General features: G+C 42.5%; 1 protein-coding gene across 1 annotated transcript; it reads right to left on the reverse strand.

The window, feature by feature from the left end:
* Window positions 1-705: 705 nt before the first annotated feature.
* On the reverse strand, window positions 706-15,599 carry MS4A5 (membrane spanning 4-domains A5). Its single transcript, XM_066360013.1, has 5 exons — window positions 15,459-15,599; window positions 5,832-5,960; window positions 3,541-3,597; window positions 2,379-2,531; window positions 706-816 (listed from the first exon to the last, which is right to left on the reverse strand). Exons 1-5 carry the CDS (start codon window positions 15,597-15,599, stop codon window positions 706-708), a joined length of 591 nt encoding a protein of 196 aa, XP_066216110.1.

Genomic DNA, 15,599 nt, shown 5'->3' on the forward strand with positions numbered 1-15,599 from the left:
TGCTGATATTATGGCCGTGTCTTTGCAAGCTTTGGGACCTCGGCCACATTACTTACCTTCCTTCTCTGCGCTTCATCTTCCTTGTCCATCCAATGAGTGTCGTAATGAGGTTTGCCTCCTAGAGTTTTGATGAGGTTAAATGAATCATACACATTAAATATTTTGCACAGTGCCTGGAACATTATAGTGGCTTTCACCAATATTTTCCCTCATTATTGTTATAATTGTAGTGGTTTTGAGTGGATAATATTGATCTTACACAATCAATGTAAAATTTGTGTGCCAAGCCATGCTTCCAACCAACTCATCCATTCACACAGCAGTGGAGTAGGAGCCACTAGATAGGGTCTCTTGGAGAGACCGACAGGCACCAGCATGGACGTGGTCTGCACACCCTGGGCTCTGCTTTGTTTCTCTATTAGAGTGGCGACACCACATTGCTGTCCTCTAGTTCCATGAGTGCATGACTGACAGAGGAAGCGACACCAAGGTGACCATGTGATTTAGAGAGAGGAGGAGACGGCATCGCAAAGAGGCAGGATGACTTTTATCAGCCAAAATGTTTCCCGACCTCACTCCCCTGAGTCACTCCCCTTTGCTCCGAAGAGCTGCCAGCCTTAATTCTGTGTTCCCTTCAGCGTTTCTGCAACGACATAGTTCGTCTCTCCGTGATAGTACAGGGCTTCTTTATTCTCACAGCACTCTTCAGCACCATTCCTCGCAATCACAACAGTCAAAGGATTTACTCAGGACCGAGAAAGACATAGCAATGAGTAATTCAATAATGCTGAAGGCCATCAACATAATCAAAATGCCCTGTAACAGAAGAAGAAGAAGAAAAAGAAGAATCACGGTATTAGCACAATAAGTGTTTTTCTGATGACGATACAGTAGCAATCAATGCCCAGGTAAGAAAGCTTCCCCATGTCTCCAGTGTATCTAATGCTTAGGAAGCAAATTAGCGAGGCTCATCACAGTACACAGCTATTTTAGCACAGTACAACCCAGCACAGCGCAGCGGAGCCCAAGACTCGCAGGCCCTATTTCCTTCCTCCTTCACTGCACTTAGACTGGAATCAGGTTCCAAATGGGCAGCGTCGGCAGATGGCCTTGAAGTGTGAGTAGCTCTGTGGCTCTTTGGCATCCATTGACAGGTTCAGGTTAGGCTTCTATCTGAAAATTGACCCAGGCATTCCAGAAGACTTTGCAGCTCTTCAGGACTTTTAAAGTGGTTTATTTTTTATTTAAAAATTTCTTTTTCTTTTTCTTCTTTTTCCAAGTGACAGGAGGAGAGATAGAGAGACAGACTCCCGCATGTGCCCTGACCAGGATCCCCCCAGTAATCCCCATCTGGGGCCAGTGTTCTGCCCATCTGGGGCCATGCTGCAACTAAGCTATTTTTAGTCTGAGGCAGAGGCTCCACGGAGCCATCCTCAGCACAGGACTGATGCGCTCAAGTCATGGCTGCTGGAGGAGAAGAGAGAGAGGGAGAGAAAAGGGAGGAAGGGGGAGGGGTGGAGGAGCAGATGGTCGGTTCTCCTGTGTACCCTGACCAGGAATCAAACCTGGGACATCCACACACCGTGCTGATGCTCTACCACTGAGCCAACCGGCCAAGGCCAAGGTGTTTTTTTAATAAAAATTTTTTAATGTTGCATTTTTCTTTATTTTTAGGGAAAGGTCGATTTACATATCCCATTTTTCTATTACCAAAACTAATCTGTTTCCTTCTCCCTGTTTTCTGTACAGCCAAATGCTCAATATTCCTTAAAATCTGCCATATGAAACATTTACTTCTGTTAGGCCCCCCCCTTCCCTTGAGCAATTGATTTTTAACTTTCTTAGCAATTTCTTGATGGGTCTTATTGGCTGTTTTTTCTTTCCATGTAGATTTATATTTTTTACATGCTTTTACACTAATTTTTGTGAGATGTTAGAAGAGCAGAAAATAAATGCTTGTTTTCAACCTATCATGTTTTATTAGAAGTACAGTTTAAATGTTAAAACCAAAACCATAAAACTACTCTACTCATGATTCTAATGTACATTTAGGACTATAACTACTACTGTACTGCTATACCTGGTTTTTCTTTTGGGATATCACAGTTTTGTTTTCTTTTTAGTGTTACACTCATCAATGTACGTTTTATTTCCTCTACTCATCTCTGAATTCCTAACGTTGGGGGTAAAATATTTATTTTTCTATTCTACAATGCCTGGTATAATGTCTATCAGATATTATGACTTCTGTAAATGTTTGTGATTATAAAAATAAAAGACGTGGATGTGCAACATTATTTGGTTAGTGCTGATTAGGTGCTAATACATAGTTATGATTAAACCCACTGCTCTTCACCCTAAAAGTGCAGCATACTTACAAGGAATAGAATGTTAACAGCCTTACACTCACTAACTTCTTTAGAATAGCCACAGAGATAGTTTCGATCTAGAATGAAACCAAACGCAAGGAGAATGATTCCAGCTGTTGCTGCCAGGACACTAAAACAATTCATCGTTCGGTTCACCTTCACCTGAAAGAGAAGAAGCCCATAGCACAATGAGCCAGGCCAGGCCTCCATCTATAGACAGAACTGGGTGGGGAGCTCGGAGAGCAGGATCTAGTCACAGCACCGCAATGCCGCGAGGCAGCCATGTCGTCGTGTGTGTGTGTGTGTGTGTGTGTGTGTGTGTGTGCGTGACGTCACCTCTTTGGGCTTCCGGCCCTCATCTACAGAATGAGGGTATCCCGTGGACTTTTAATAACCCTTCCATCCCCATCATCTGTGCCTTAGTTAAATCACATTGAATTGAGGGAGAAGGGTACACACTGGACAGAAAAGCCTCTTAGCACATTGCAGTTTGATGCTCTGGTCAAAGTCATGTCCTATTTACATTTTTGTTCTATGACTCTGTTTAATTAAACCTATATTTTATTTGCAATTTTTTATTTATTTTTAAATCTGCAAACCTGTAGGTGGCATTCTTTGCTGAAAATAATTCATTAGCTTATTAGTATCTCATATCTCTGATTCTTTGATCAAAGTAAAAATACTCTACTTACAATTTATCTGTAAGTTAACATTCTGTATTCACTAACACATTATTTCCAGATTCTGCTTATCAGGTGTAGTTATGTTTTCTGCATCGTGTGTCTATTATATGAGTGTTGAACTACTGTCTATCCAAGTGTCTAGCATTCATTAGGCACCAGAAATGCTCACAGAAATAATTGAGTGAGTTACTGGAAAAATGAGACCCATTCTGCAACTGAGCTAAAGAACTTGGATAAGACATTTAGTCTATACCTCGGTGTCTTTATATATAAAATCAGAGTTAAACTGGATGACCTAGATCACTCGCTTTGGGCACTAATGTTTTATGATTCTATGAAAGAAAAAAACAACAAATAACATTGATTGGCATCAGTAACTGACTGTGGAATTATAATGGCTTAATAATTTTCCAAATTCGTTTTCAAGGCTCAAATGAATTATCTCAAAGTTATGAATAAATTTTTAATAAAGGGAGAGTATAGCTCACCAGTGTTTCTGTGCCTCTTCTTTCCAATGCAACTAGGAGGGCTCCAGAATTAATAAACTGTTAAAAAAGAATACATATCTTAACGATGGGCTGAAACAGTTCTCACAGAATAGACTTCTGTACGTTTCCTTCGTAGACCTTCTTTCATACATCACATAATCCTCAGGGGAGTAAAAAGGGTGAGATGTTTTGTAGGGATTGTCCATAAATGGATAGTGGACAAAATACTGGACTAGAAATTTTCTCTAGCCTTAACTATTTAATTGAACATGAGAATTTTTTTGAACTTTACTGGGCTTTAGTTTTCTCATCCATCTTCCTTTTATAGCTTGTGCAGACTCAGTTGTTACATCACAACTGGTGTTAAATCAATTTACAACCAATAAGATCGGGTTCCATTACTCTTATACCAGTGGTCCCCAACCCCCGGGCCACAGACCGGTACCAGTCCGTGGGCCATTTGGTACCGGTCCGCAGAGAAAGAATAAATAACTTACATTATTTCCGTTTTATTTATATTTAAGTCTGAACGATGTTTTATTTTTAAAAAATGACCAGATTCCCTCTATTACATCCATCTAAGTCTCACTCTTGATGCTTGTCTCGGTCACGTGATACATTTATCCTTCCCACCCTAAAGGCCGGTCCGTGAAAATATTTTCTGACATTAAACCATTCCGTGGCCCAAAAAAGGTTGGGGACCACTGTCTTATACCTTCATACCCATTTGCAATCCAATGTGTTCTCTTGGATGGGAACATTAGTGGAGTTGCTGCTAATATTCTGGGAATTCTGTAAAAATCCCAAGAGTTTTCATAGACCTGAGTTGTATCAGTAACGTCATTGTCGGGTAGAAACTTCAAATCTCAATGCAGCACATCCATTTTTAAATTTATTTTGTTTGTTTTTTAAAAAAATTATTATTATTATTATTTAGAAAATTAAATTTAACATGGTGACATTGATCAACAAGAGTACATAGATTTTGGGTAAACATCTCCACATCATTTGGACAGTTGCTTATGTTGTATACCTATCACCCAAAGTCAACTCATCCTCTGTCACCTTATATTTGCACCTTTTTATATATTTAAATTAAATTATTTTTGGGTGACATTGGTTAATAAAATTATATAGGTTTCAGTTTTATTTATTTATTATTATTTATTTTTTACAGAGACAGAGAGAGAGGGACAGATAGGGACAAACAGACAGGAATGGAGAGAGATGAGAAGCATCAATAATTATTAGTTTTTTGTTGCAACACTTTAGTTGTTCTTTGATTGCTTTCTCATATGTGCCTTGACTGTGGGGCCACAGCAGACCGAGTAACCCCTTGCTCAAGCCAGCGACCGTGGGTCCGAGCTGGTGAGCTTTTTGCTCAAACCAGATGAGCCCGCGGTCAAGCTGGTGACCTCGGGGTCTCGAACCTGGGTCCTCCGCATCCCAGTCCGACACTCTATCCACTGTGCCACCTTCTGGTCAGGCGATTTCAATTTTATGACACATCATCTGTGTATTGCATTGTGTGCCCACCACCCAAAATCAAATCTTCTTCTGTCACCATACATTTGACCCCCTTTACCTTTTACTAACCCCCACCCTTCTTTGCTTCCACATATGAGTGAGATTATATATAATAGTATTTGTCTTTCTCTATCTGACTTATTTGACTTAGCATAAAGCTCTCAGGTTTCATCTATGTAGTCACAAGTGAGAGGATATCCTTCTTTTTTATGGCAGAAGATTTCAGTGTGTGTGTGCATGTGTGTGTGTGTGTAAACTTCTTTATCCATTTGTTTGTAGATGAACAGTTAGGTTTTTTTCCATGTCTTATCTGTTGCAAATAATGTTGCTGTGAACATGAGGGTATAGATATCACTTTGACATAGTGATCTCATTTCCTTCAGTTGCAGTCTCAGAATGAAATTGCTAGACAGTATGACAGTTCTAGTTTTAATTTTTGGAGGAATCTCTATACTGTTTTCCATAATCAGGGCCCATGTATTCCAAACCTTTGGATCCTCATTGCCTTCTTCTATGTATCTAGCTTATGTAGTAACTCATTTTGAATGAGGTAATGGACAAATAACCTCAAAATCCAATGAAATATTCATATAGTGGGACATCAGTAACTCTGATGAATTAATGGAGACATAACTTCAACAAGGTTGATTTTTACTTTGATGTTTCAAAGCCTATCATACTGAATGGAGCTCGTTTTGTAACTAAGAATTCTCTAATATCTCTGTTGGCATTGCTTCATATTGAACTTGATTGATTGTACTCACCAAAATGGAGCCCCAGAATGTATAGCCTGTAAGAAATATAAAGGGAAACCTTGGAAATGGGTCTGCAAAGGTGAAAAGGAAAATAATTCCAAAAGAAAAGGTCATCAGTCCAAGCAGGATCTGGATAGTCTGTAAAAGAGAGGGGAAAACCTGGTGAGGAAAAAGCAAAGTCGTGGGTTCACTTTTCGAAAATTTCATCTCCTTGTGACAAAATAAAATTAAATTAATTTTAAAAAATTGGCAATTATCTTCTTTTATACACAAGCGAAGGATAGTAGAAGCTGCTATCTGTACCCAGTTTTTTTCAGTTCCCTCTATCTGATATTTGGTAATAAGCAAAACGATCTCAATCAATGCTCCTGAAAGAATACATGTACTCCCAGGTCCATTGCAGCGTTATTTACAGTAGCCAAGATCTGGAAACTTCCCAAGTGCCCGTCAGTAGATGAGTGGATAGAAAAATCTGGGGATAAAAGTACATTTGCACAATGGAATACTATGCGGCCATAAAAAGGAAGGAAATCTTACCTTTTGAAACAGCATGGTTAGACCTGGAGAGCATTATGCTAATTGAAATAAGCCAGTCAGAGAAAGACAAGTACCATAAAATTTTATTCATATGTGAAATTTAATGAACAATATAAACTAACAAGCAAAATAGAGACGGACTCTATTTTGTGACTCTATCTATAGAGAGCAGGCTGACAGCTGTCGGTGGGGGGAGTTGGGTGAGGGAGGTAGAAGGATGGAACAAAAAAGGATATAAAAATCTCATGGACACAGACAACAGTATGGTGATTGCCAGTGTGGGGGGAGGGGGAGGGGGTACTGGGGAGACAGATGACGATTGACAGAATGGACAAAGACTTGACTTGGGGGCGGAGTGAACGCACAATATGATGTACAGAGATGTGTTGTAGAACTGGGCACCTGCAACCTGTGTAACCAGTATCACCAGTGTCACCCCGGTAGAATTCAGTTTTTTAAAAATGTGGTCCATGGATTGGCGGCAGCCTTAGGATCGTGTGAGAATTAGAGATGTAAACCATCAGGCCCAATCTTATACTTACTGAATACAAACTCCAAGGTAAGATTCAAAATAGCACTACCTACAGTCCAGCAGTCCCACTTCTGGGCGTATATTCAAAAGTACTGCAATCAATATCTCAAAGAAGAATCCGTGTTACCATGTTCGTTGCACTCTTCACAATAGGTAAGACATGGAAACAATTAGGTGTCTACTGACAGATGAATGGATAAAGAAAATAAAATACTGTTCAGCATAAAAAAATAAGAAGGAAATTCTGCCATTTGCAATGACATAGACAGACCTTGAGGACGTTATGCTAAATGAAGTAAGTCAGAGAAAGACAAACATTGCATGATCTCCTTCATATGTGGAATCTAAAAACACCAAACTCATAGCAGCATAGTAGAAGGGTGGTTTTAGGGGCTGAGGGATGGAGAGAAAGGGCAGATGTTGGTGAAAGGGTACAAACTTCCATTATAAGTTCTAGGATCTAAGGTACAACATGGTGATATAGTTAACAAGACTGTATTATAGCCTTGAAAGTTGCTGTGAAAGTTGAGTTTTAATGTTCTCACCACAGCAACAACAAAATGGCAATTATGTGATGTGGAAAATGTGATGACTAACCTTACTGTAGTAAAGATATATTGCAATATATATTGTATCAAATCATCACATTGCACCCCTTAAACTTACACAATGTTATATGTCAATTGCACCTCAATAAAGCTGGGGGGAGCCCTGGCCGGTTGGCTCAGCAGTAGAGCGTCGGCCTGGTGTGCGGGGGACCCGGGTTCGATTCCCGGCCAGGGCACATAGGAGAAGCGCCCATTTGCTTCTCCACCCCCTCCCCCTCCTTCCTTTCTGTCTCTCTCTTCCCCTCCCGCAGCCAAGGCTCCATTGGAGCAAAGATGGCCTGGGCGCTGGGGATGGCTCCTTGGCCTCTGCCCCAGGCGCTAGAGTGGCTCTGGTCGCGGCAAAGCGACGCCCCAGAGGGGCAGAGCGTCGCCCCCTGGTGGGCAGAGCGTCGCCCCTGGTGGGCGTGCCGGGTGGATCCCGGTCGGGCGCATGCGGGAGTCTGACTGTCTCTCCCCGTTTCCAGCTTCAGAAAAATACAAAAAAATAAAATAAAATAAACAAAAAAAAATAATAATAAAGCTGGGGGGAAACCTCCAAGTCTATGACACATGAATGCTAAGGTTTGAGAAGCACTGAATTCTAAGTCACCCTGCCAGCCTGGCCTCAAGCAGCAGTGGACTGTCAGAAAACCCTTCTGCTGATGACCAGTCCCCTGAGCCTGTGGAGGTATTGTGCCATCCCAGGGTTCACAGCACGCCCCATCTTTTCTCCCTGAGCCACACTTACAGTGCACTACAACACCAAGCAGCTGTTTGACAGCTGCTAGGGAAGACTGATGAGAACAACACGAAGAATGGAAGGTATGCAATGTATGAGTCTGTGTCCTCTGCCTTCTTTTATTCCCGTCTACCTTCTCGGTCTGAGTGAGCTCATTTACTCCCATAGCAACAATTACCTTTAAGTAGTTGAGTGGTAAACAATATCATCTTCCTCCACTCTAGACCCACATTTTTCGCTCTTGTCAAACATCCCCACTTGAATGTCCCATGGTTCCCACCACCTTATGAGTTGTATGTCCAAAATCAAGTTCACTTTTCTCCCTTCAAACCTTCTCTCTGTGTTGTACATTCCATGGGGTTTTGGCAAATGTATAACATTATGTATCGTCCATTATAATACTGTACAGACTAAAGACCCTCTGTCCTTCACCTATTTGTTTCTCTCTCTCCCCTCCTTCTCCTAGAAGCCGCTGATCTTTCTACTGTCCCCATGGTTTGGTTTTTCCAGGGTGTCATATAGCTGGAATCGTACAGTGTGTAACCTTTACTTAGTAATGTGCATTTTAAGTCTCTTTTTGGTTTTAAGTAACAAATGTACTTTGAGCAGGGAGTAGTAATATTCCATGGTATGGATGTACCACAATTTATCCATTCTGATGGTTCTTATTTCTTAATTTGTATTTTTAATCTTTTTACATCTTTTAAGTCTGGCTTGGTGTCTCCCAGGTCTCCTTTGCCGTTAGCAAGCAACTCGACCACGAGCATTGGCTACAATGACAGGTTTCTCCATCTAGAACATTCTGACTCCCTCTTCTCCCTCCATTTCCACTTAGTAAAATCCCATCGCTTCCTCAGAGTTCAGATTAAATGCCAAATTTGCCATGCACCCACCAACACCATTTATGGCCCTTAGATGCTATGTTAAAGTGTAGTTTTTAATATTTTCACTTTATTACTTTGAAATCACGTATTTATTCTTCTCAGTCAGAAAAACTAGGTTGCATTTATTTCTGCAACCCCCATGGTGTATAAATAGTTTTTTGCACATAGTTCAATACACATTTGTTAAAAGAATTTGAGCCCCTTAGCAGAAGACTGCATACCATTATATTTAAAACACACTGAAACAGTTTGGACTGATGGACTTCTTCTGCCTGTCAGTGGGCCATCTTTTTCTAATTCTGATTTTATTTCTGAAAAAAAATTTTTTATAGTTTTTTTTCTTGGAATCTGAGAATTCAAAGGACAAATATTTTCTAAGCTATGGGCAATATTACGGCCTCAGACAAACTGAATACCCATGTTGTCTGAAAGGAGGATTGGTAAATAAGAGATAATATTCACGAAATAGAGAAATGGGTAGAGGGAGAGATGAGCACTTCTAATATTAGGGGATTTTCAACAAAAGTCCCACATATAAAAATATCACACCATGTTTCAAACCAAAGTGATTTTTTTTTGTTGGGGAAACACAACACTGTAGAACTCAATAACCCAGGATATAGAGTCTAGTCTATTGACTTCTACTTGATTTTCTCTTTCCTTTGATTTCTCTGAGTTTGACTGGAAAAAATCTCCTAAGTGGTCAGTTTGGAGAGTTTTACTTTGTGACCTTTAAGAGCCAGGAACCTTGTTTTATTCATTTTATGTTTTCCTGTCCACAGAGTCTGACACACAATTGGTAGAGAAAGGTGATATGCACTTCCTGATTCAAATGGAAATAAAAGTTGGAATTGGCTCCTACCTTTAAACATTGGGCTCTCAGATAATTTCCCTTCTCCTTCTCCTCCCACCTCCTGTTTTAGTTCAAGCTTCTATAACAAAGGATCATAGACTGGGCAGCTTGAAACAGCAGAAATGTATTGCTTACAGTTCTGGAGGCTGGAAGTCTGAGATCATGGGGCCAGCAAGAATGGATTCCAGTGAGAACACACTTCTGGTTGCAGATTGACAACTTCTCCATTGTATCCTGACATGGTGGAAAGAGGGCTAACTAACTCTGTGGCTTCTTCTTGTAAGGGCACCAATCCCATTCCTGATAACTCCACCCTCATGACCTAATTATTTCTCAGAGTACCATCTCCAAATACCATTGTATTGGGATTAGGGTTTCAGCAGATGAACTGGGGGGAACACAAGCATTCCATCCATAACATTCTGTCCCACGTCCTCTCAAATTCATGTTCTCACACAGGAAATATATTCATTCTATTATAATAGCCTGCAAAGTCTTGACTTGTTCCAGTGCCAACTCTAAAATCCAAAGTCTAATCTAAGTACTATCTAAATCAGATATGAATAAAACTTGAGGTACAACTTGTCCTGAAGAAGAATTCATCTTTGGTTGGAAATCTGTGAACCAAACTTGTTTTGTGCTTCCAAAATGCAATGGTAGGACAAGCATAGAGTAGACATTCCCATTCCAAAAGATAAAAATAAGAAAGACCAGGTGGTTGCGCAGTGGATAGAGTGTCGGACAGGGATGCAGAGGACCCAGGTTCAAAACACTAAGGTTGCCAGTTTGAATGTGGGCTCATCAGACTTGAGTGTAGGCTCAACAGCTTCAGTGTGGGGTTGCTGGCTTGAGCGTGGGATTATAGACATGACCCCATGGTTGCTGGCTTGCGCTCAAGGTCACTGGTTTGAGCAAGGGGTCACTCGCTCTGCTGTAGCCCCCCAGTCAAGGCACATATGAGGAAGCAATCAATGAACAACTAAGGTGCTGCAATGAAGAGTTGATGCTTCTCATTTCTCTCCCTTCCTATCTGTCTGTCCCTATCTGTCCCTCACTCTGTCTCTCTCTCTCTCTGTCCTTGTCTCTCTCTCTCTCTCTCTCTCTCTCTCTCTCTCTCTCACACACACACACACACACACACACACACACACACACACTAATAAATAAGAAAGAAGAACTCTTGGGGTAAGGTTCCAAAGCAAGTCCAAATCCTAGCAAGCCAAATTTTATAAGGTCTTAAGGCTTGAGAATGATCCTCTTTAGCTGGATGCTCTACCCTCTGGATCCACTAGGATGACGGTCTTGCCTTCAGAACCCACAAGGATAGTGGTCTTGTCCCTCCAGTGCTACTGGACAGAGGTCAGACCTGCAAGGCTCTGCTTGGTCCTATCTGTGGGTTTGGGTGGCTCTCTCCCTCCCTGGCTGTTAGCAGAGGTCATCCGGCCTGCTGAAACTCAGGTGATAGCCTTGATGGTCTCTGACTCACCTTTGGAATTCTTCTTCCCGTATCTTGAAAAACAATGCGCATTTAACAGCCTAATAGCTCTATTGTCTCATCCTGTTAAATCTAAGAAACCTTTCTTCAGTTCAAACTGATAGTTTGCCTGCTTGAGTGACTTTGAGTGACGGATGAAGTCCTTGGTTCACACCCACACCAGTCCAGTCTCCTTATCAAATGGCCCCTTGGCCACTCCTCACATTCTCTTCCCAACACTCTCAGTTGCTACAGTATGGATAGGCTGAGAATTTTTCAAATCTTTAAGTTCTAGGTACACTTTTCTTAATAATTCTGTACTCAAGTCCTTTCTCTCCTCTTGCATTTTACTACTGGAAGCAGTCAGGAGGAACCAAGCCACTTCTTTTTCACTTTGTTTAGACACCTCTTTAGCTACATATTCAGTTTCATGGCTCACAATTCTACGCTTCACAGAACCCTAGCATGTGCACACGCGTGTGCACACACACATACATACACACACACATCAACAAAGGTCTTCGCCACTTTATAAAAAGAATTTCCTTTTATCCATTTTTGGGCAGATAAAATATATATATTATGCTCACTTTGTTAAAGATGGCGCTGCCCACATGGAAGCCCGTCGCCCAGGTGATATTAATGTGTGTTGGGGGGGGGGGGGCGGCTGTGGGCAGGCAGGATCCTTGTAGCCTGGGGCTTGGTTTTAGGACTAAGCCTTTCTCACCCTTTTTGATGTGGGGTGGTGCAATCCCATCATGCCCCAGATAAGCGACTTTGTATTAGAGACTTCCCTATTTTGTATATTGCATTAAAGGTTTTGATTTCTACACTATAAAATGAGGGCAGAACGGGAGCTTGCGCTCTTGGTTCCTGAGATTAGCATTAGAGCAGAGAGAGCAGAGCAGAGAGCAGAGAAGGGCCATGTGGAGGAGGCCAGGAGAAGCAGACAAGATGGTGGAGTGCTGAAGGAGAAGCCAGTTTGTGCAGAGTTTGTACAGGAAGGAGGAAGGATATGGGGAACAGAGGTGAATAAGTCTGGGGAGCTAGAAACCTTTGATTCTAGGAAACTCGGATAAAGTCAGTAGCTTTGTGAGCACTGAATGAGTGGGTTTTGGAGCCCAGTGTGTGTTTTTACTTGCCCGCTGGGTGCAAGCTAGGATTAAAGATGGTGGCCCATCAGTTTTTGGCTCCATTGTTTCTTTACTGACTGTCCGAATCCAATGCAAACCTGCATGGGCCAGGCGGCTGTGATGGTGTCCTTGTATACTGGATTTACATCCATTTTTCAGTAACATATTCCTCATTTTCATCTGAGATCTCATCAGAATGACCTTTATTATCCATATATTCTATTCAGGATGACTTGAGTATTCTCTAAGAAGTTGGAGTCTTTCTCTACAGCTCCTCTCTTTGCTTTCTGAGCTCTCACTAAAATTGCCTCTACAAGTTTGTTGGGCAAATAAGTTTGTAAAATCTGTATTTTCTGGTTTTGCTCACTTTTATTGTTAAAAATGGAACTGCCCATGTGAGTGGCCATTGCCCAGGTGATGCTGTTAACTGCCTTTCTGCTTGGGAAGGGGTTTGGTTATGCTAATATATGCTGGAGGAGGGCTTTCACTCCAAAAAGTTTTAAAAGGAGGCCCTGGCTGGTTGGCTCAGCGGTAGAGCGTCGGCCTGGCGTGCAGAAGTCCCAGGTTCGATTCCCGGCCAGGGCACATAAGAGAGGCGCCCATTTGCTTCTCCACCCCCACCCCCTCCTTCCTCTCTGTCTCTCTCTTCCCCTCCCGCAGCCAAGGCTTCATTGGAGCAAGGATGGCCCGGGCGCTGGGGATGGCTCCTTGGCCTCTGCCCAGGCGCTGGGGTGGCTCTGGTCGACGCCCCAGAGGGGCAGAGCATTGCCCCCTGGTGGGCAGAGCGTCGCCCCTGGTGGGCGTGCCGGGTGGATCCCGGTCGGGTGCATGCGGGAGTCTGTCTGACTGTCTCTCCCCGTTTCCAGCTTCGGAAAAAAAAAAAAAAAGTTTTAAAAGGAGAAGCTAGGAGGCCATTTTGGCAGGGAAAATGACCACATTGTTGCACAGAGGGAGACCACGTGATTTCAGAAGAGGCAGGCAGCAAGATGGCAGGGAGCTGAGGGGAACAGAGGTGAGGGGCTTTGTAAGCTCTGCTGAACTGGTGAGGTGGGAGCCTTTGAGTCTAGGAAAACTCAGATGAGTCAATGGCTTTGGGAGCCCTGAATAGAATGCAAGTGTTTTCCTGCTGTGTGTGTTTTACTCACTTGCTAGGTACAAGCTAGGATTAAAGGTAATGGCCCACCAGTTCTTGGCTCCACAGTTTCATTACCGTCTGTCCGAATCAAATGTGAACCTGCATGGGCCAGGCAGCTGTGATGGTGGCCGCAGCTACTGGCCTTACAAAGTTCCTTCAGGACAATCTCAGCTTCTTCTAGCACACATCTCAAAACTCTTCCTGCCTTTATACCCATTCCCAGTGCCAAAGCTGCTTTCATATTTTAAAATATTTGTTAATGCAACACTCCACTCTGTCTTAGCTTGGGCTGCTATAACAAAGTATACTAGGTGGTTTATGAACAACAGAAATTTTGTTTCTTACAGTTCTGAAGGCTGAAATTCTGAGATCAAGATGCCAGTGTGGATGAAAAAAGGGCCACATGCTGACCCTGACAAGCTCAGGAAAAACCTGCATGGTGTTCTTACAGACTCTGGGACCTAAAGTAACCACACAGGATGGTCGGAAATTGAAACATTTTTACTAAAAGGGGTTTATGGTGGGTAGTCATGTCCTAGAGAGTGATTCTCTATCTGAACAGAAGGTCAGAGTTTGCTTTGAAGCCTGTTGTTTTTTGCATCTGCAATAATGTACCCGATCACATCCCTTGGAGGTGCTGGGGTAATCTTTACTGCCCCTCAGGACAGGCATCCTGGAGCAGGAACTAACAAACCCCTTTGTTGTTATTGTTATCATGTTAACTAACTTAAACTTGTGTCTCCCTATGTAAGACAGGTTTAAGTGTATACATTTTCACTTTTATCCAATCCCAGAGATGTTCCTTCTTTGCTTTCTCCCACCTGCCTCCTTAATCTATCACCAATCAATTTCATCTTTCCTTTCCATTCTAATATATAAAACAAGTAGTGAAACTGCCATGTTTTGGAGCATTTTCTCAATCCGTTGAGACTTTGCTTCCTGGCAATTGTCAACAGTTTGGCTCAAATAAACTCACAATGAATTCTTATAAAAAACTAAAAAAAAAAAAAACCTCATAAAAAATTTAGAAGCTTTTTTTTTCTTTCTTTCTTTCTTTTTTTTTTTTTTTTTTTGTATTTTTCTAAAGCTGGAAACGGGGAGAGACAGTCAGACAGACTCCCACATGCGCCCAACCGGGATCCACCCGGCACGCCCACCAGGGGCGACGCTCTGCCCACCAGGGGGCGATGCTCTGCCCCTCTGGGGTGTCGCTCTGCCGCGACCAGAGCCACTCCAGCGCCTAGGGCAGAGGCCAAGGAGCCATCCCTGGCGCCCGGGCCATCTTTGCTCCAATGGAGCCTTGGCTGCGGGAGGGGAAGAGAGAGACAGAGAGGAAGGAGGGGGTGGGGGTGGAGAAGCAAATGGGCGCTTCTCCTATGTGCCCTGGCCGGGAATCGAACCCGGGTCCCCTGCACGCCAGGCCGACGCTCTACCGCTGAGCCAACCGGCCAGGGCCTAGAAGCTTTTTTTTTGTCGACACCAGAATGATCAGATTCCAGTGAAGACCTTCTGGCTTATATACTGTAGACTTTTCTGTTGTGTCCTCACAAAGAAACCTAGTTATCTCTCTGATCCTCTCTTGTAAAGGCATTAATGCCAGTCATGAAGCCTCCACATTAATGAGGTAATGATCCCCTAAAGTCTCCACCTCCAAATACCATCACATTGAGGTCACGGTTTCAAATATGAATTTCAGAGAACTCAATTATTAAGTTTATGATACTCCTTCAGTAGTGTTTACATTGAAGCAAATCTTACTTACCCCGAAGACTTTCATTTTTGTCGTAAATAATTTTGGAAAGGGCATGGTAGATTCGAGCGCTGTGTCTGTCCTGTCCGCGGGAACAGTGACTTCTGGAGGAAATACCATAAACACAGGACTGTGTGCAGTGTTTGACTTCAT

Source organism: Saccopteryx leptura, chromosome 1 (genome assembly GCF_036850995.1).
Source record: "Saccopteryx leptura isolate mSacLep1 chromosome 1, mSacLep1_pri_phased_curated, whole genome shotgun sequence".
NCBI classification, from domain to species: Eukaryota; Metazoa; Chordata; class Mammalia; order Chiroptera; family Emballonuridae; genus Saccopteryx; species Saccopteryx leptura.

Coding starts and splice junctions, on each gene's coding strand:
- MS4A5 (XM_066360013.1), bottom strand. CDS start 15,599: ATGAAGTCAAACACTGCACACAGTCCTGTGTTTATGGTATTTCCTCCA. Junction 5,961..15,458: donor CAAAAATGAAAGTCTTCGGG/GTAAGTAAGATT, acceptor TCTCTTTTACAG/ACTATCCAGATCCTGCTTGG. Junction 2,532..3,540: donor GAAGAGGCACAGAAACACTG/GTGAGCTATACT, acceptor CTTCTCTTTCAG/GTGAAGGTGAACCGAACGAT.